This window comes from Anabrus simplex, chromosome 2 (genome assembly GCF_040414725.1).
Source record: "Anabrus simplex isolate iqAnaSimp1 chromosome 2, ASM4041472v1, whole genome shotgun sequence".
NCBI classification, from domain to species: Eukaryota; Metazoa; Arthropoda; class Insecta; order Orthoptera; family Tettigoniidae; genus Anabrus; species Anabrus simplex.
Genome location: NC_090266.1, coordinates 1,137,987,568 through 1,138,007,872, shown reverse-complemented (window position 1 = coordinate 1,138,007,872; position 20,305 = coordinate 1,137,987,568). Strand labels below are relative to the sequence as shown.

General features: G+C 41.2%; 1 protein-coding gene across 1 annotated transcript in view; it reads left to right on the top strand.

The window, feature by feature from the left end:
* LOC136863344 (uncharacterized) overlaps positions 1–16,807 on the top strand; it is a 32,519-nt gene extending 15,712 nt beyond the window's left edge. The window contains exon 3 of the mRNA XM_067139732.2: positions 15,823–16,807. Within this exon, the coding sequence (XP_066995833.1) occupies positions 15,823–16,188 (366 nt within the window). The 3' untranslated portion in view covers positions 16,189–16,807. The remainder of the gene's footprint in view (positions 1–15,822) is intronic.
* Positions 16,808–20,305: the final 3,498 nt, after the last annotated feature.

The window sequence follows — 20,305 nt, the reverse complement described above, 5'->3', positions numbered from 1 at the left end:
TTAGGCGTCAGAGTTCATCAAAGTGAATCTCTTGAATTTAGATAGAGTATGATAAATTTTCTCTTCTCCCCCACGGCATGTATATGAAGCTGTACTGGTACATCCACTATGGGCCTTACCTGTCCCTCTGAAAATGATTAGACGGGTGGGAACTGCACCACGGTTATCTATCTCAAGTTAAGACCTCCACAATGACTTGGAATAAACTACAGGGTATCCCTTATAAACCCAGACTGAACGCATTGTGTTTGTACTTTGCGCTACAACAGTTGCCTCAGCCCAACTTATGTCGCATGCAGCCGCCTTGCTTTAAGTGGGTATACAATCTTATATGAAATCTTACCTTATAAAAAATGCTGGAAGTGTCATCTTTCATAATTAGGGACTTCACAAACACCATTAGGATTTTCTGCATGACAATAGCAAGAATTATGACTGTTCACACGACCAATAAGATGAAACCTGGCCTCATCCGAAAAGAACACAAGCTGTGGGTCGAATAAACATCATTCAATGATGCGAGATACCACTCACAATATCTCACTCTTGTGGCTGCATCAGCACGTTTTAAACAATGGGCCTGTGTAAATCTGTACGGTTTTATGTGTAAAGCTTTGTAGCTCTGTGTGCAGAAGAAAACGAAACTTCTATTTGTTGTGCAAATTTTGTGAGTGATTTATTCAGTGATCGTTCAAGATTCGCACCAATGTCATCTAGCTTTTCCTGTGTTAAAACTGTTTGTGTGCGCACATGGTTTTATTGAGCACTGAGCCAGTAGTTTAAAATTTGTTTACAATTACGTGAATCTTTGTTCATGAAGGTGCAGTTCATCAGGAAATTGCTGAACAAATGCATTGCGTCCCCTTCGAGCCAGCTCGTACTTAAAATAACTTTTACATACGAAAATATGGTGTTTTCAATTATAGCTGTCTCACCATGTGAAAAGCTGAGATTCAGACTGGCTACTGATGCTAGTTGAACACATGCACACTCCTTGCAAGGTTAAAAACTATGCACGCGCCTCCCATACAGCCGCTTAGGTCTCATAGATTAGAAACATCGCTGGACAGTCTGGTTTTATAAGAGAGACCCTGTAGCTATATGCTAAAATGACATAATCTGCAGAGATCTGCTTCAACAAACTCTTGTAACAAACATATAAATAACACTTCAAAATAGATGAACGAAAGACTAGAAAGTTTTCTCCTAACACATTAACATGATAACACAAATCTAAAGCTGAAATATATGCATGGGATATCAGGCACTGCGATCCACTGTAATTTGTAGTAATCAGTTATTACAACACACTTGAATACTTTGTGCAATCTGCACAGTTTTCAGGGATTATTCCACAGACATGTGGTGTCCTGATTTACATCACCTTTGTTATACAGTAACCTCTGTAGCCTTCCCACTGGTTTTAACTCTTTGGATGCCGACCCATAGGGCATCATATGCATAGAATGCCAAGCATGTTTCATGGGATTTTGCATCACTGTATAAAAGAAATTATTCACGTCTCAGTTTAAAAGATATGGAGGTGAAATTTGGTATGTGAGCTTGATATATTCCAAGGAATATAAACATGTGACTTACATTTCAAAAACAAAATTTCGTGGATTACTGTGCAAAAAATATCATTCTTTTTTTATTTTTTAAAAGGAAAAATCATAATTTGAAATTAATTAGCACATTTTACACTAAATACAAAGTGACTAAGTGAAGATATTTAATCTTAACTCTTGTCTGGGATCATATGTACCAATTTATATTGTTAATGTAGGTCTATCTTCCAATTTATAATGTAATTTCCAAAACCATTGAACATGTGGAGGGGAAGACACCAACAGTGTAACCTGTCAATGATTGGATATTTTATGAATTTTGGGAGAGTAATAGTAATTATTTGAGAGAACTGTGTCTAGTAGCAGTATTTGCTACTACAGAACAGTTCAGAAGATCAGAGCAACATACAAAATCAACTAATAGTGTCAGGAATGAAAGTGTAAAGAACAGATTGAAATATTCTATGGGTGGAGCATCAGGTTGAGGTAGGCCTACTATCTGCGCACTTTTTAGCGATAGATTTGTGTACGGTTTTGAGGAGTAAGGAGGTAACACTTCCGGTTCCGTTAGCACTGCCAACTGAATGGAAATGAAATCTGAATTGAATCGATAATATGATCGATCGATATGACTTTTCTGAACCTTTGTTATTTTAAGCCAACAACTGTGTCACACACACATTATATAATATTCTCGATGCGAATCCTATTCCTAGAGTGAATTCTATAGTTTGGCTTTGCTGTGTAAATAACAACAGTACTAGTATGTAAAGTGTACGCCAGATGTCGCACATCAATTCATAGTTTGTGTTTCAAAGATTGCCAGTACGAATCTCGAAGATTGCCGAGGTCGACTGCTTCAGCACTAGGATGTAAATCTATCGGTAAAAAGTGCGCAGATAGTACATGTTTTGGCCCTGAGATTTCACAAAAATGGTGGGAATGGACAACATTACTTGCAGGGAATATGCATTCAGTCCAACAATCATCTAATTCACTGTTACTATCATTTTCATTAGCACTGTCACGATAAATCTTTGACATTGCACGAAATATTGTAAGCCCATTAGCCAATGGCAGGGCTCCATCATTCTCTGGTGCACTATCTGAAGACCCAGAAACATCATAATCTTCACTTATACTAAAATTACAGTTGCTTACATCTTCAAAACAACCCAAAAGTTCCTCAATTTCTTCTCCCGAAATAGACCTATGTAACGACATGCCTTGTAGTGATAAATGTACTATTTACAACTTTATGACCTAAATAAATTGCTATGTAACTATAACTACAGTAGAAATAACAATAAACTTAATATATTATGATAAATAACTCAAATGCGTCATTTAGAACGTAAAATGATCGAAAAATCACAACACACGGACATAAACAAACGAGGAGGCTGCCATATTGGATCAGAGACGTCAAGCGCTCACAGATCATACACTCACAATTGACGAGTAAACTAGCAGAAATGAAGCTATGTCAGTGCCATCTAATGACATAAGAAGGAATTACAAACATTCTACCTTCTTTCTACTTGATTTGTAGCACAATCTAGTGCCTTACAGCATAACTACACCACTTATAAGAGGGTGCCGATCGAATCGGCATCCTGCATTTTCTGTACAGAATGTAAGAGCCGATGCATCGGCATTTTGGCACTGTAAGAGTTAATATAATCATACTATTTATTCTTTTAAAAAAAGCACGTCTCATTCATAAGATTTGCCTATGCCTTGAAACCAGGCCATAGACCGTAGCAGCTTACCAACGCATTCCAGCTATCAGCCAACAGACAGTTGCCACTATAGACTGGTCCATAGGCAGTCCATGAACATTGTACAACTGACAGCAAATAGTAGATGATTCACTAACTGACCCATGATTAATGACACTGGCACATGTCCAACACAAGTTTAAATGTACCTCCTTACCGGGCGAGTTGGCCGTGCGCGTAGAGGCGCGCGGCTGTAAGCTTGCATCTGGGAGATAGTAGGTTCGAATCCCACTATCGTCAGCCCTGAAAATTATTTTCCGTGGTTTCCCATTTTCACACCAGTCAAATGCTGGGGCTGTACCTTAATTAAGGCCACGGCCACTTCCAACTCCTAGGCCTTTCCTGTTCCATCGTTGCCATAAGACCTATCTGTGTCGGTGCGATGTAAAGCCCCTAGCAAAAAAAAAAAAATGTACCTCCAGCTTGACATGCTGTACACAGCGTGGGTTACAGCTGCCCAGTCTGGAGAGCGAGAGATTTCCCATTCTCAGATTCATGGAGTTGCAACAACCAAGACTCGGATAGCATTGTGTTCTCTCTGATGACTTGTGCAGCTTTCCGGGTTATAGTTAGTCTTGATCTCTGATGTGCTGCACAAATATATAATCTAGTATGGACAACTTTCCAGCTTGTACTTTTAACACATGAACTGAATAAATACAGTGCAGCGGAGTGATATATGTACTATCACAACAAATCCCCCAAGATTACAATTTCTAATGAAGTGTTTTTATAAAAATTGTGCACATTTTGGGATTGCAGAAATATGCCCTTCAACAGTGCATTACCCTACAGATCTATTAGTTAAATCTTGAAGTAATGGGGAACATTCTCGGCCAAAAGCGAGAAAGGTGTGATAAATAAATCAAAGTCAATCTTGAGACCTTTGAACTCTTGAAATGTGTTCAAAAGCAGACAGGCTGGCAAGGAGACTATGCTACTATCACATGGCCAAACTGCTAAGGTTGGAGTGCGGCTAGAGCGCTGTTTGGCCAGGTCTGCACTATACTCTTCCCAATTTGACACCTCTGAAGAAAATCTTATAACCACATACCTCTTTTTTCTTTTCTGTTCTTACCCATATACAATTGATATTGCTTCATCAAAAACCAGTCCTTTGGTCGAGTTGTGTCTGGGGCATCCCATGGCTCTCAAATGCAAGTGAGACTCTCGTCCCCTCCAAAGATATATGACTTCCTAAGCATGCTTTTATGAAGGTCTGTGAAGCATGGTGCTGGTCTTACTTGTCTCACTTAAAATTCAAAACCTTAGAGTGTGTCCAGTGAATTGAGAAATCAATTCCATTGGTAAGCCTTACTTGTCCACACCTGGAGACATCTGTAGAGTTAAGATAAATTGGTCTATAGATGTGTGGTCTGGACGGTAGAGCATTGGCTTTCTGAGCCCAAGTTGACAAGTATGATCCCAGTTCAGTCCTTTGATATTTGAAGGCGCTCAGATACATTAGCCTTGTGTTGGTAGATTTACTGCTCGTAAAGGAACTCCTGAGGATAAAATTCTGGCACCTCAGCCTCTCTGAAAACCACCAAGGTAGTTGTGTGATGTAAAACCAGTAACGTTATTTTCTTTTGATGTTTTCAAGACTATGGTCAACTGCTGGTAGAAGATTTTGTTAAGAAAGATACAATATCTCCCTTCTTTTATATCCTTTACAACCAAAAACTCTCATTACTAAAAACAAAGCAAAACTGAAAATAATAATAATAATAATAATAATAATAATAATAATAATAATAATAATACACTGACTGACAGAGCAAATGCAACACCAAGAAGGAGTGGTCAGAACTTTATGCCAATTGCAGGGTAGACTGACGTCACTGAGGTATGCTCATGATGTGAAATGCGCCGCTGTGCTGCGCACGTAGCGAACGATAAATGGGACACGGCGTTGGCGAATGGCCCACTTCGTACCGTGATTTCTCAGCCGACAGTCGTTGTAGAACGTGTTGTCTTGTGCCACAGGACACGTGTATAGCTAAGAATGCCAGGCCGCCGTCAATGGAGGCATTTCCAGCAGACAGACGACTTTACGAGGGGTATGGTGATCGGGCTGAGAAGGGCAGGTTGGTCGCTTCGTCAAATCGCAGCCGATACCCATAGGGATGTGTCCACGGTGCAGCGCCTGTGGCGAAGATGGTTGGCGCAGGGACATGTGGCACGTGCGAGGGGTCCAGGCGCAGCCCGAGTGACCTCAGCACGCGAGGATCGGCGCATCCGCCGCCAAGCGGTGGCAGCCCCGCACGCCACGTCAACCGCCATTCTTCAGCATGTGCAAGACACCCTGGCTGTTCCAATATCGACCAGAACAATTTCCCGTCGATTGGTTGAAGGAGGCCTGCACTCCCGGCGTCCGCTCAGAAGACTACCATTGACTCCACAGCATAGACGTGCACGCCTGGCATGGTGCCGGGCTAGAGCGACTTGGATGAGGGAATGGCGGAACGTCGTGTTCTCCGATGAGTCACGCTTCTGTTCTGTCAGTGATAGTCACCGCAGACGAGTGTGGCGTCGGCATGGAGAAAGGTCAAATCCGGCAGTAACTGTGGAGCGCCCTACCGCTAGACAACCCGGCATCATGGTTTGGGGCGCTATTGCGTATGATTCCACGTCACCTCTAGTGCGTATTCAAGGCACGTTAAATGCCCACCGCTACGTGCAGCATGTGCTGCGGCCGGTGGCACTCCCGTACCTTCAGGGGCTGCCCAATGCTCTGTTTCAGCAGGATAATGCCCGCCCACACACTGCTCGCATCTCCCAACAGGCTCTACGAGGTGTACAGATGCTTCCGTGGCCAGCGTACTCTCCGGATCTCTCACCAATCGAACACGTGTGGGATCTCATTGGACGCCGTTTGCAAACTCTGCCCCAGCCTCGTACGGACGACCAACTGTGGCAAATGGTTGACAGAGAATGGAGAACCATCCCTCACTACACCATCCGCACTCTTATTGACTCTGTACCTCGACGTGTTTCTGTGTGCATCGCTGCTCGCGGTGGTCCTACATCCTACTGAGTCGATGCCGTGCGCATTGTGTAACCTGCATATCGGTTTGAAATAAACATCAATTATTCGTCCGTGCCGTCTCTGTTTTTTCCCCAACTTTCATCCCTTTCGAACCACTCCTCCTTGGTGTTGCATTGTCACTGTCAGTCAGTGTAATAATAATAATAATAATAATAATAATAATAATGTTGGTTTCACATCCCACTAACTACTTGTATGGTTTTCATGGATGCTGTGGTGCTAGAATTTTGTCCTACTGGAGTTCTCGTAAGGGCCAGTAAATGTACCACACAAGGCTGGCATATTTAACTCCCTTGAAATATCACAAGACTGAGCCAGGATTGAATCCATCAGCTTGGGCTCAGAAGGCCAGCACTTCTACCATCTGTTACCAATTTAATGGTCCGTTATTAGAAATTATAAATTTTCCAGCTAACTCATTCTTGGTTGCCTGTGTTTCGCCCCTGTGTGCTAAGTTGGGCTCATGAGTTGGTACTTAGCACACCCACCAAGACGCATTGTTAGTGCATACCGTGGAGGCCACTGCATAGGCTACTTGTAGCCACCAGCAGTGCCAATGCACTATGAGAGACTGTCTCACTTCCAAAAATTGATGCCTGCCTGCCCATCAGATGATATAGATGTTGATTCCCACAGGGAATATGAAATACTTGTGCTGAATGAGTAAATTTATAATACCAATTTAATGGTCCGTTATTGGACATTATAAATTTTCCAGCTAACTCATTCTTGGTTGCCTGCGTTTTGCCCCTGTGTGCTAAGTTGGGCTTAGTACTTAGTAGCCTATGCAGTGGCCTCCACGGTATGCACTAACCATTCGACTTGGTGGGTGTGCTAAGTATTAACTGAGAGCCCAAGTTAGCACATAGGGGCAAAACGCAGGCAACCAGGAATGAGTTAGCTGGAAAATTTATAATGTCCAATAACGGACTATTAAATTGGTATTATAAATTTACTCATTCAGGACAAATATTTCGTATTCCCTGTGGGAATAATATATAAGTAATAATAATAACAATGTGGGAATCAACATCTATATCATCTGATGGCCAGGCAGGCATCAATTTTTGGAAGTAAGACAAAGTCTCTCATAGTGCATTGGCACTGCTGGTGACTTCAAGTAGTCTATGCAGTGGCCTCCACAGGGTCGGCAGGTGCAGGGTGGGTTTCAGCCCTTGGGTTTTGTCCCTTAAGAGGCCACGACTTGTCCGTGGTCCATCAGCTCTGTACTCTGACCGGCCAACCGAGCAGAGGAAAGTTGGCCACAGCTGTACCGTGGCTCTACGCTTCTGCATTTGGGAGTCGGGTCTGGAGCACAGTGCCGGACTACACGCCTGGCCCCACCTGTCGGCTCTCCTGAGAATGGTTTTCCGTAGTTTTCCATTCTCCTGCACTAAGGTGAATGCCGGGACAGTTCGTAGTGTAGGCCACAGTCGCCCACCCCCTCACCTTCTCCACACATCTCCTTCACCGAAACAAATCTCCCGGCCTGAGCGTAAACCATGTAAGAGGTCCGCCTCCCTATTCAGGGGAGAAATGAAAATGTTTAGTAGTTAGTAGTAATAGTAGCCTCCACGGTATGCACTAACCATGCGTCTTGGTGGGTGTGCTAAGTACCAAATGATGAGCCCAACTTAGCACATAGGGGCAAAATGCAGGCAACCAAGAATGAGTTAGCTGGAAAATTTATAATGTCCAATAACGGACCATTAAATTGTTATTATAAATTTACTCATTCAGGACAAATATTTCATATTCCCTGTGGGAATCAACATCTATATCATCTACAGTCTGTGCCACTCAGCCTGATTAAAACAGTTCTCTTGAGATTACTGCTGGTAAAAATCCAAATATGACACACTTTTGTAGTACTTTTGCAATCAGCTACTTTAATTGCTTTGGTTGGGAAAGCATATGAATATTTGCTTAAATGTCCGGCTCCATGGCTAAATGGTTAACGTGCTGGCCTTTGGTCACAGGGGTCCCGGGTTAGATTCCCGGCAGGGTCGGGAATTTTAACCTGAATTATTTAATTTCGCTGGCACGGGGGCTGGGTGTATGTGTCATCTTCATCATCATTTCATCCTCATCACGACGCGCAGGTCGCCTACGGGTGTCAAATCAAAAGACCTGCATCTGGCAAGCCGAACTTATCCTTGGACACTCCCGGCACTAAAAGCCATATGCCATTTCATTTTTTCATTTGCTTAAATGGCACTAGATGACTTGTTCTACTTCAATAAAGGGACACCCGTGACATTGAATGCTCTGAACGACACGAAAATATCCTTAGAATGTAGTTTGTTCATCACAAAAACAGTGGTCTGCCACATTTCCATGCAAAACTTAATAGTTAACGGCTAGCATACTAGCACCATTAGACGGTGGTATGTTGTATCTACATTGACAAATATAGCTGCAGTATATGTGATTCTCTTGGAGTGTCTGGTTGTATACATTGCCATCATGAGGAGAATTAATCCCATAAATGTTGTCAAAATATCAGAGACAACGTTGCGACGTGCTGAAAATGGAAACTCAATCGGAGTCGAGAATGTGGAGTTTGCGGATGTATTATATACCATAATAATACAGAAATATAATGAGGATGACACCTGAAAGTGGCTCCTTAAGCAGTACAAGGCTTTCATCTCCAGAGCAACAGGGGAACAGTCAAGTCAAAGTGACTATGAACTATTTCCACCCAAAAATATTGATTTCCAGTGTATTAGAAGATATGAGACTACTATGATCATGGCATCAACTCCTATAGCAAAATAATTAGAAGTAAATCAACTTGCAAGTTAATTTTAAATTACATGCCTAACAAACGATGAGGAGCTCATTTCAAAGGAAGCAGACTGTCACAATTACAAACTTTAAACAAGCATCTAATGTCAAAATTTGATAGCTCTAGGGCATTTGAATCTACAGTTCACTATTGGTATCTGCAACTGTGGGGACTAGGAGCATCTAAACTAATTGGCCTTAAAAATTTCAAAGCTTCAGTTACTTTTACTGACAGTTTTAAGACTGAAAGTGGAATTTCATCCAGGTATATTGCTACATTTGTCACACATAACAACATAGAAAAGGACAATACTATACATTGGAAAACACAAGAGTTTGTGGAGGAAGTGGACAGATTTATAACAGAGAAGAGTGTGGACCAAAGACATGTTTGTAACAGTGACCAAAGTCTATTTCATTATGAAATGTCATCAGTGTCAGTACTATCTCACAGAGGAGAGAAAACTACAGATTGTGTGTTGCAGCCTGTACACAGCTCTGAACACAACTCGTCAGGGTGTATCCATGATGATGTTACAAACTTTCAGGGATGGTGGAGGTCAGCAAATGGCTCAATTTGACATGAGGAACTGTAGTACAGAAACGTTCAAGGCAAAAGTTATTAAGAATCCAAGTTGTTTAACATCCGTCCATTCTTAACAGACGCCGGGGTGTTGGAATTTCATCCCACAGTAGTTCTTTAACGTGTGTAACCCTTTTATGGGGGTATATGCATATATATATATTTATTTATAAATCCTGCCGAGGGAAATCCAAAGTATCGGTGACACCGAGTACTTTCAAACGGTAGGCAGTAATATTACGCAGCGAGTAAAACGCCAAATTGAGGATGGAGGCCGTGGTAAAAAAAAAAAAGTTCTCCAATAAGCATTCCAGAATAACCACAGATGGCGCAGTGGAAAGCAAGCTAGATAATATTAGAAAATTAAAAGAGAGTGGGAGGAGAAATAAGGGACATGACGGGTGAAAATAGATGAGAAACCAAGATAAAATTTGGAAATAGATATATTAGAAGAATTAAATCAAGCTCTTACAATATAAGATGAATAGAAGTCTGTACAAATACGGAATTTTCCCAACCACATGTAATACAAATTTGTTACACCAAGAATAAAATATCCAAGAGAATGAAAGCAAATAAGAGAATAGGCCAGGAGAGGAAAGGGATAGACAAGAAAGGGATGAATACGGTATAAAGAGAAATGTTGAACAACGAGAATAAGAAAAGGATGTACACAGTTACCAGATTGGAGTATACCAGCATGAAGTCTTCTAAGCAAAAGTCTAAATGTAATATGAAAGTTGCCACCTTCAATTATCACCCGAATAGGCACAAATTAACGTTGTCATACCGGCGTAAGTCACTGTATACTATAATGAAACAGTTTCAAAGTATACAAAAACATAAATGGTGAAGCACTGATTAAGCACAAGTGTGTATAGGAGTCGCAGAGTTGCCGATATACCACACGCACATTTGGAAAGAAAATTGTCACTAGTTAGTCAATAGAGGCTTAGATATTGAAAATACAAGTGAAATCTCGGCCTGGAAATGCACTGCTCCCAGTTAGAATATGTAAAGAAAATAGCTCCAAATGCAACATAGAAGTATTTACATTAAGGACATTATCAGTTTGTCATACCTCATCTTGAACCAAGTAGTTCTGCCCGAAAATGGAGAGTCCAGGGGACATGTCGCTAAGGACAGAGATGACGTTAAAGGTTCCTCCCTCCACACAGGCCAAAGTCCATCTCAACACATTCAGAGGAAGGCCGGGTATTTATAGTGTGGAATAATGAGAAATATGTCTGGAAGATTCCAGAGGTTAGTGGAACATGCGTGACAAAGCAGGCGATGTCACATGACGTCAGGCGGCGAAAAGGAAGTTAGTTTATCATAGATCGTAAAGGTGGATAGAGCAGAGTTCGTGCAAGGTACGGTGTGTGCAAATTCACATAAGTATGTAAGTTCCAGTTGGAGAGAAAATGCGGTGTGTATCATGATGAGGGTAAGTCCATATTAATAGTAGAGGTTCATAACAGTAGTTGCCGGTGAAGTGAAGAGTCCGTTACACGTGCCGGAAGCTAATGACATGGGGCTGTCACCTATAAAAACCCTTAAAATCCACTGACCTCAGTCATGTTTGAACCCGCTAATTTGGGATTAGTACACCAACGCTAGTTTCCACTACACCACTGCAGCCGGCAGTCAGAAGTTAAAGTAAAAATCGGCCTGATACCTCCAACTGTACTGTACACTACATGTGCTAAGAGTACAATATACCGGGCGAGTTGGCCGTGCGTGTAGAGGCGCGCGGCTGTGAGCTTGCATCCGGGAGATAGTAGGTTCGAATCCCACTATCGGCAGCCCTGAAAATGGTTTTCCGTGGTTTCCCATTTTCACACCAGGCAAATGCTGGGGCTGTACCTTAATTAAGGCCACGGCCGCTTCCTTCCCATTCCTAGGCCTTTCCTATCCCATCGTCGCTATAAGACCTATCTGTGTCGGTGCGACGTAAAGCCCCTAGCAAAAAAAAAAAAAAAAGTACAATAGGGGAGATAATCCCAACGAGCAGAAGAGGCTAGTGTAATTACTCAACAACTCCAGTGCAGATGGCATACTGTGTACTGATGTGATCAGTGTGCGATGTCTGTACTGTAGGCTTCAGTCTGTGTTTACGTGTTGAAGTGGTACGTTGATCAGCCCTATCCAGATGGAGTTGTACCCGGTTACGTAACTTGCAGATATAATGTTAGTGTATGGGCAAGCAAATGGAAGCAGCAGAGAAGTCGAACGGTTATACAGGACCAAATATCCACGTAGCAGGCATGCGGCTCACACCATGTTTCCACAACTGTTCCAGTGATTAAGTAAAACAGGGCAATTGGTACCACAGTCCAAGGACCAAGAAGGACAACACATTACACGGACTCCCAACTTAGAATATGCAGTACTTGCTCGCATGGATGAGGCGCCTGCAATCAGCTGTCAAGCAATTGCACATGAAATGAATGTTTCGCATATGACTGTGTGGCGAGTATTACATGAAATGCAGCTACACATGTACCATCCATAGAAAGTTCAGGCTGTGAGTCCTGCTGACTTTGCACCTCAAGTCGTGTTCAGCCAATGGGTCTTGCAGCGCCTTGCAGTCGATCCTCACTTTCCTACGTATGTGCTTTTCACAGATGAAGCCTGTTTCACCAGAGACGGAATGCTAAATAGTCACAATGGTCATGTTTGGGCCAATGAGAATCCCCACGCTACAGTTGCGAAGAGCCATCAGTGCAAACTTTCAGTCAACGTGTAGGCAGCCATAGTCAGTGATTACATAGTAGGCCCGTTTCTTCTTCCTCCCCGTCTATGTGCAGCGGTGTACACAGTCATGCTCAGAGATATATTACCCACGTTCCTGGAACACATCCCACTTGCCCTTCGTCAACAGATGTGGTTCCAACATGATGGAGCCCCACCTCACTTTGGACTGAGGGTTCATGAACACCTGGATCAGACATTCCCTGCAAAGTGCATGGGAAGAGGAGGTCCTGTTTCATAGCCTGCTCGTTCACCTGATCTCGCCCTACGTGAATTTTTCTTGTGGGCCCATGTGAAAGGCCTTGTGTATGAGACACCTGTCGAGACTGAAGAGGATCTCTTGGCAAGAATTCTCACTGCCTGCAATGCTGTTCAAACGACACTGTGGATATTTGAACAGGTACAACAGAACTTTGTGCGACGATGCCATGCCTGCATTGGCGCAGAGGGACACCATTTCGAACATCTGTTTTAAATGGAGCGGCTTGTGAAACTTGTGCAGGTAGACATACTTAAATGAGTAGAATTTTGCTTAACTTTTGACTCTATCGTTTCCGGAATATGTTTCCTTATCTCAAATTGATCCATTTGCCGTCATCCATCATCCCTGAAAGTGTGTAACGTCATCACGGATACACCCTGCACAGTTGAGGTGGCTATATCAGTGAGTGGCAGATTAGCTAACAAGCTAGCTGTATATCTGTTTTCAAGGGACTCAAGACACTTTCAGCATTAATGTTTCAAAGAAACCTGAAAGCAAACGAAACATTCATATGAAGGCATGAAAAGGTGGATAAATGACAAAAGATCACATGAAACTTTTTCTGACTTCACTCCTTGATGAACATGTAAGTGAAAAGAGCCTATTGCTGTGTAAGTCCTGGTCAGGTCATACAAATCATGACCTTTTAGATGATAGTTTTCCAATCAAAGATGTTATATGTAAGATATTACCACCGAAAACAACAAAATATTGCCAACCTCGTGATGCGAACTTCTTTCAGCAATATAAGCTTTATGTGAGAAATATTGCTTATTTTGTAAGATCACAGTATGGAAAACCACAAGTAACGTTACATGATCGGCATTTCATCATTAGAATTCACTCTGTGATATACAATCAATTTCCTGCACCAAAGTACAAGCCTAATTTGGCAGTATGCTTGGCAAAAGGCAGATACACGTATCTTGTTAATTTTTTTTTCTATTTGCTTTATGTCGCACCGACACAGATAGGTCTTATGGCAATATCTTGTTAATTAGTGTGTCTGTTGATATTGGACTGCTTGAATGCAAAATGGATGTTGAATGTAAAAAAAATGTGGTTTTAGTGAGATTTGCATGTGTGTCCTCTTCCACTTTGCTTTAACCACTTCATTGAAATTCCACATTTACACTTTGAAGACTTAACAGCAGCACTGTCAGGTCAGTAGAACAGGTGTGTTTTACATAACATAATCACTTTAAGCAGAGGGCTTTTGACAATGTTGATGGAAAATGTAACTCTATACTCACGGCAGTGAATTATGTGTGTTTTTATTCATATTATATATTGATATTATGTTTCCTTATGTTACCCAAGTTCCTGTCAGGCGTGAATAGAAGATTATTTAGCGAACCCCACTGTCAGCAGTCCTGAGGATGGTTTTCCATGGTTTCCTACTTTCACACCAGGCAGATGCTGAGGCTGTACCTTAATTAAGGCCACAGACATCCTCCTTCCCACTTTTAGCCCTTTCCTATCCCATCATCACAAGTTCTGTGTCTGTGAAACATATGGCAAAATGTAATAAGAAACAAACAAAAATATTATTCATATGTCTCTTCAGGTAGTATTGCTTAAGAATGACTCAGACCACCGTTATTGTGGTGAATGAAATTTGAAGCTTTTTTTTCTATGCTTTTTAGAGCATTCAAAATCAAGGATGTCCCTTGTCAGAGCAATTGCCAATTAACAGCATTAATTTTAACATTACCATACATTTAAGCACAAAATAAATACCGTCTAGTTCCCTTTTCCGCAATTGCTAGGGCTGTACCTAAATTAAGGCCACGGCCACTCCCTTCCCACTCCTAGGCCTTTCCTATCCCATCGTCACCATATGACCTATCTGTTGTCAGTGCAACATAAAGCCAATTGTAAAATATAGTTCCCTTTTCAGTGTTTAATACCTTCAGTTACTTTACTTCTCAAGTATCGATTGTTATTCCCAGTAAGAACTTAAAATTTGCAAGCGTAAAGCAATAGTAGTATTTGATATCGCTTCTTCATGCTGGGTTATCTTGATGTGCACAATGCAGTTGTTACGGACATATTATGTATCACATCATTCATTTCATCTCATTAACTCCTCTGATGAGGTTGGCATCAGGGAGGGCACCAAGTCATAAAAACTCACTACAAAGATTCATCTCACTTCATACCCAACCCGGTTGAGAAATGGGACAAGGGTTGGACACGGAACAGAATTATTGGAGTATTAGAATACTGTATAAGCAGTGGATGTGATCATCTCTAACATGTCTAATTTGCTCATTGCCAAAGCAGCACTAATTTAGTAATATTTGCAAGTCACTACAGTTGGCTAAAGGAACACCCAATTGCGTTGTTTTTTGCTATAACACTGCATTTCCTTCCCAACGCTCCAGCTTTTTTGAGCATCATTATGTGCATATAATTTAATCTTACAAAAACTTTTATTTCACCTATTCAATACTTCATGATATTTGCAATGCCTATATTTAAATTACATTGAGTCGTTAGGGACTAGTTTCGACCCTACTTGGGATCATCATCAGCCATCATTAGATAAGTACACAATTACTTCCTATTAAACAATAAAACTAATGTTGTGAGCTATATGAACAATATTATGACATGAGTTAGGATGTGTGATTGAATTGAACCAAGCACTATGGTTCTTAAATATTACATGAATGTTAAAATATTATGTGATACAAATTCAATACATTGTGATAAAAGTATACAAATTTGTTAAAATGTCTGAGTACAAAATAATACCTTAATCATTATTCCTGTTTGGTAAGAATGCATGAAACATAAAAGATCGGAAGTTATATTTTGCACTCTTGCGATGTTGACACAGACACACAGACAAACATTGAACTGAACCTGCTTTTGACTTTTATATAACTAATCCAAGATAAAGGAAAACTATGAAGCAAAATTTTGAAGTTTACAAACAAAATTATAGTTTTATTTATATAGTGATATAGGATCACCTTCTATCCCTCCCGCTGTATTACAGGTAACATGTAGTAAATCTATTGTTTCAGATCTTGCTGGCCAGAAAGGGTGCCCAGTTTCTGTCGCTATGGTTAGATGGCTACAGACGCTATCAACCCAGAGCCTGGTATTACAATGCTGGTCAGTATCCCACAGAGCAGATCTTGGAGAAACACCCAGGTCTAGTCCACTATGAGCGTGTTGTGTTTGGAGTCCACAACTTATTGGATAAACTGTATGGTACTGCCCCTTGGCCTGAGTGGCACAACATGACAGCCATTCATACTCTCGGCAGGCATCATCCTGCTCCACAGAACATGAATGAGACATTTGTTCTTAACTATAAAACTCCTTTTGGTGAAATTGCTAGGTGGGTTTTGTATGAGCTAGAACCAAAAATTATCCCACAGAGGTAGCTACATCGATGCCCATACTTAAATGTACCCTATATGTGAGTGTTGAAATATAGCATATAATCCTGAATACCACCCGCCACCGAATAAGACCCGCACCCTAAATTTCACATGGTAAAATACAGAAAAAAATAGAAAATCAAATAACTTACATACCTATTTAATTTTTTTCAAATATACCACAAATATAAATTCAAACAGCTTACAGTTAATAAAATCGTTACAAAAATTGTAAACAAAATCAGTCCAATACTCAGATCATTCACAATTCATCGTCATCTGAAGTTTCACCATAGGAACTTTCGTCGCTGGCATCATTCCACAAATAGTCGTCCTCACTACCGTCCACTGAATTTGAAATTCCACATTCCTTAAAGCTTTTGGACACTAGATTGTTGGGAATGCGCGGCCATGCGGTCTTGATCCAGCTGCATATTAGTCCCACTTCAGGCCTCTTCGCTCGTCCGGTTGGTGTTAACACGTGATCCCCATCAGACATCCATTCGGTGTACAACTGTTTTATTGCTGTTTTGAAAGGCCAGTTTACGCACACATCCAACGGCTGTAGATAGAAGTAAGTCCTCCGGAAATTATCGCAAGATCGGTTTTTCCTTTCCTCATCATACCTTTTACGGCATCAGTTGTATGTCCTTGGTAACTGTCCAACACAAGCATGTTTCATTTTTGTAATAAAGCTCCCGGGTGACGTTGCCAAACGCACTTCACCCAGTCCTCAACTAACGCACTGTCCATCCAGCAGGACTCATGTGTTCTAACAATAACACCGGACGGCAAGTTTCGGAAGTGTTTTCCTTTTCAGAACCACATATGGAGGGAACTTGGTTCCATCCGCTAATACGCACATTACCGTGCATCGTTGCTTTTCGTTACCACCTGTTCTGATGGTTACAATTTTAGAACCCTTCGTATCCACTCTTTTTTCCAACGGCATTTCAAAATAGACAGGTGACTGGTCAGCATTCCCAATTTGCGACAGCAAATAAGAATTTTGCTTCCTCAAATGAATAATGTGACGCTGAAAGGCCGTTAATTTTTCTTCATACGCCCCCAGGGAGACGTGAAATAGACGTACGTCTCCGAATGCACAATCCCTTTCTCCAATAAAAGTTTCGGGTCCATCCGCGGCTTGCAGTAAAACCCTGTGTTTTGAGTTCTTTTGAGATCTCTAGTGCTTTCAATTGACACATTTCACTAGAAACACCCTATCCTAACTCACGTTTTTTTATCACAAATTTGTGGAGTTGTTCTTCAATTTCCGGAAACACTGCACTCTGCCCGCGGAACGCTCTGCGATCGCCGTTACTTTTCAGAAGATTTTCCTTCTTCTTCTGCCAATCACAAATACACGATTCATCAATATCGTACTTTCTGCCAACAGCACAATTTCCATATATTTCAGCGTCGCTTACAACTTTAAGTTTCTCACGCACACTAAATGACCACAGACACCGTTTCGAATCCATTGCTTACTATTGAGACAGCACTTTCACGGGACAGATACTGAACTCGAATGTGAGCAAGGTAGACTTCCGTAAGCAACAGTCTCGACTCTCGCAAAGTACGACATCCTGCGAGATCAGCTATTCGCGCACCCAGCATCCCAGCAACACTTCTGAAACAAATGACGATCAAGCATCCGCAGCAGCAACTTTCATATTTACTGCATATTTACCCATATTTTTTTATTTACCATATTTCATTACCTTACATTTCATGTTTAAATGCCACTGTAACCGTATTGAGAAAAGATCTATCTTGTTTTCTAGAATGCAACTAAGACACAATAAGACGTGAATGCCCATTTACATGTGGTATATTGAGTAGGGTAACCATATTCAAATCTATTTCAATACTCCATGTAAACGTAATAAATATTTACAAGAATGAACGGTTTGAATACGACCCGCACTGAAGATTTGGAACCAATATTTTGGGGAAAAAAGTGCAGGTGGTGTGTCCTCTATCAACATAAGAGACAACTTCCAAGTGCATTAGCATTGTATTCATTCAGTTATGCTAATTTTGTCATATGCTAAGGGCTCAAGACAGGTCCTATATCTCCTTACCATTAATCATCAATTGTTCCTCTTCTCCCCTGCCCTTAAAGATGTCATTTTGCATCAGATGTAGAAACTGCACCAAATTTGAAATACCACCAGGTTAGCTTATAGATCTTCTGTTTCTCTTTAAGAACCCTAGCATGACTTGATAGGTCTTGTATTGATATCCCTGTATAGTCAACTGGGATTTAAGGACACTTACATGCGATACATCCATAATACTGGCATGTCAATAAACTAATTTTGAAGGCAAAATACATGTACCCCAGTTTCTCTCAAAACTGATAGTTGTTAAAGGGAAGCTAAACACATATTGCAATAATACGCAACCATGCACAGGGAAGGCCAGACTCAATTAGGCAGTTTTTCATAATTAATAACCAATCAATCCAACAATATATATACATACATACATACATACATTATCATTATAGACTGTCATGCCTTTCAGCGTTCAGTCTGCAAGCCTCTGTGAATTTACTAAACGTCGCCACAATCCTCGATTTGCAACAAGTGTTGTAGCCTCATTTATTTCTATACCTCTTATCTTTAAATCGTTAGAAACCGAGTCTAACCGTCGTCGTCTTGGTCTACCTCTACCTCTACTTCTCTTACCATCCATAACAGAGTCCATTATTCTTCTAGGTAACCTATCCCCCTCCATTCGCCTCACATGACCCCACCACCGAAGCCAGTTTATGTGTACAGCTTCATCCATCGAGTTCATTCCTAAAGTAGCCTTTATCCCCTCATTCCAAGTACCTTCCTGCCATTGTTCCCACCTGTTTGTACCAGCAATCATTCTTGCTACTTTCATGTCTGTTACTTCTAACTTATGAATAAGATATCCCGAGTCCACCCAGCTTTTGCTCCCATAAAGCAAAGTTGGTCTGAAAACGGACCGATGTAAAGATAGTTTCGTCTGGGAGCTGACTTCCTTCTTACAGAATACTGTTGATCGCAACTGGGAGCTCACTGCATTAGCTTTACGACACCTTGATTCAATCTCACTTACTATATTACCATCCTTGGTGAATGCACGACCTAAATACTTGAAATTATCGACCTGTTCTAGCTTTGTATCACCAATCTGACATTCAATTCTGTTGAATTTCTTACCTACTGACATCAATTTAGTCTTCAAGAGGCGAATTTTCATACCATACTTATTGCACCTATTTTCAAGTTCCAAGATATTAGACTGCAGGCTTTCGGCACAATCTGCCATTAAGACCAAGTCATCAGCATAGGTCAGACTGCTTACTACATTTCCACCTAACTGAATCCCTCCCTGCCATTTTATACCTTTCAGCAGATGATCCATGTAAACTATGAACAACAAAGGTGAAAGATTAAAGCCTTGTCTAACCCCTGTAGGTACCCTGAACCAAGAACTCATTCTACCATCAATTCTCACTGAAGCCCAATTGTCAACAAAAATGCCTTTGATTGATTTTAATAATCTACCTTTAATTCCATAGTCCCCCAGTATAGTGAACATCTTTTCCCTCGGTACCCTGTCATATGCTTTCTCTAGATCTACGAAACATAAACACAACTGCCTATTCCCCTCATAGCATTTTTCAGTTACCTGGCGCATACTGAAAATCTGATCCTGACAGCCTCTCTGTGGTCTGAAACCACACTGGTTTTCATCCAACTTCCTCTCAACGACGGATCGCACCCTCCCTTCCAAGATGCCAGTGAATACTTTGCCGGGTATACTAATTACCTCTATAGTTGTTGCAATCCTTCCTGTTCCCTTGCTTATAGATAGGTGCGATTACTGCTTTTGTCCAATCTGAAGGTACCTTACCAACACTCCGTGCTAATCTTACTACTCTATGAAGCCATTTCATCCCTGCCTTCCCACTATATCTTCTACTTCACCATTTCAGGTCTAATTTCATCTATTCCTGCTGGAGTTTATTTACCATCCTTTCCACTTCCACAAACGTAATTTCACCAACATCATTTTCCTCCTACCCATGAGTTTGGCTGTTCGCAACACCACCAGGATGATTTCCTTTTACATTGAG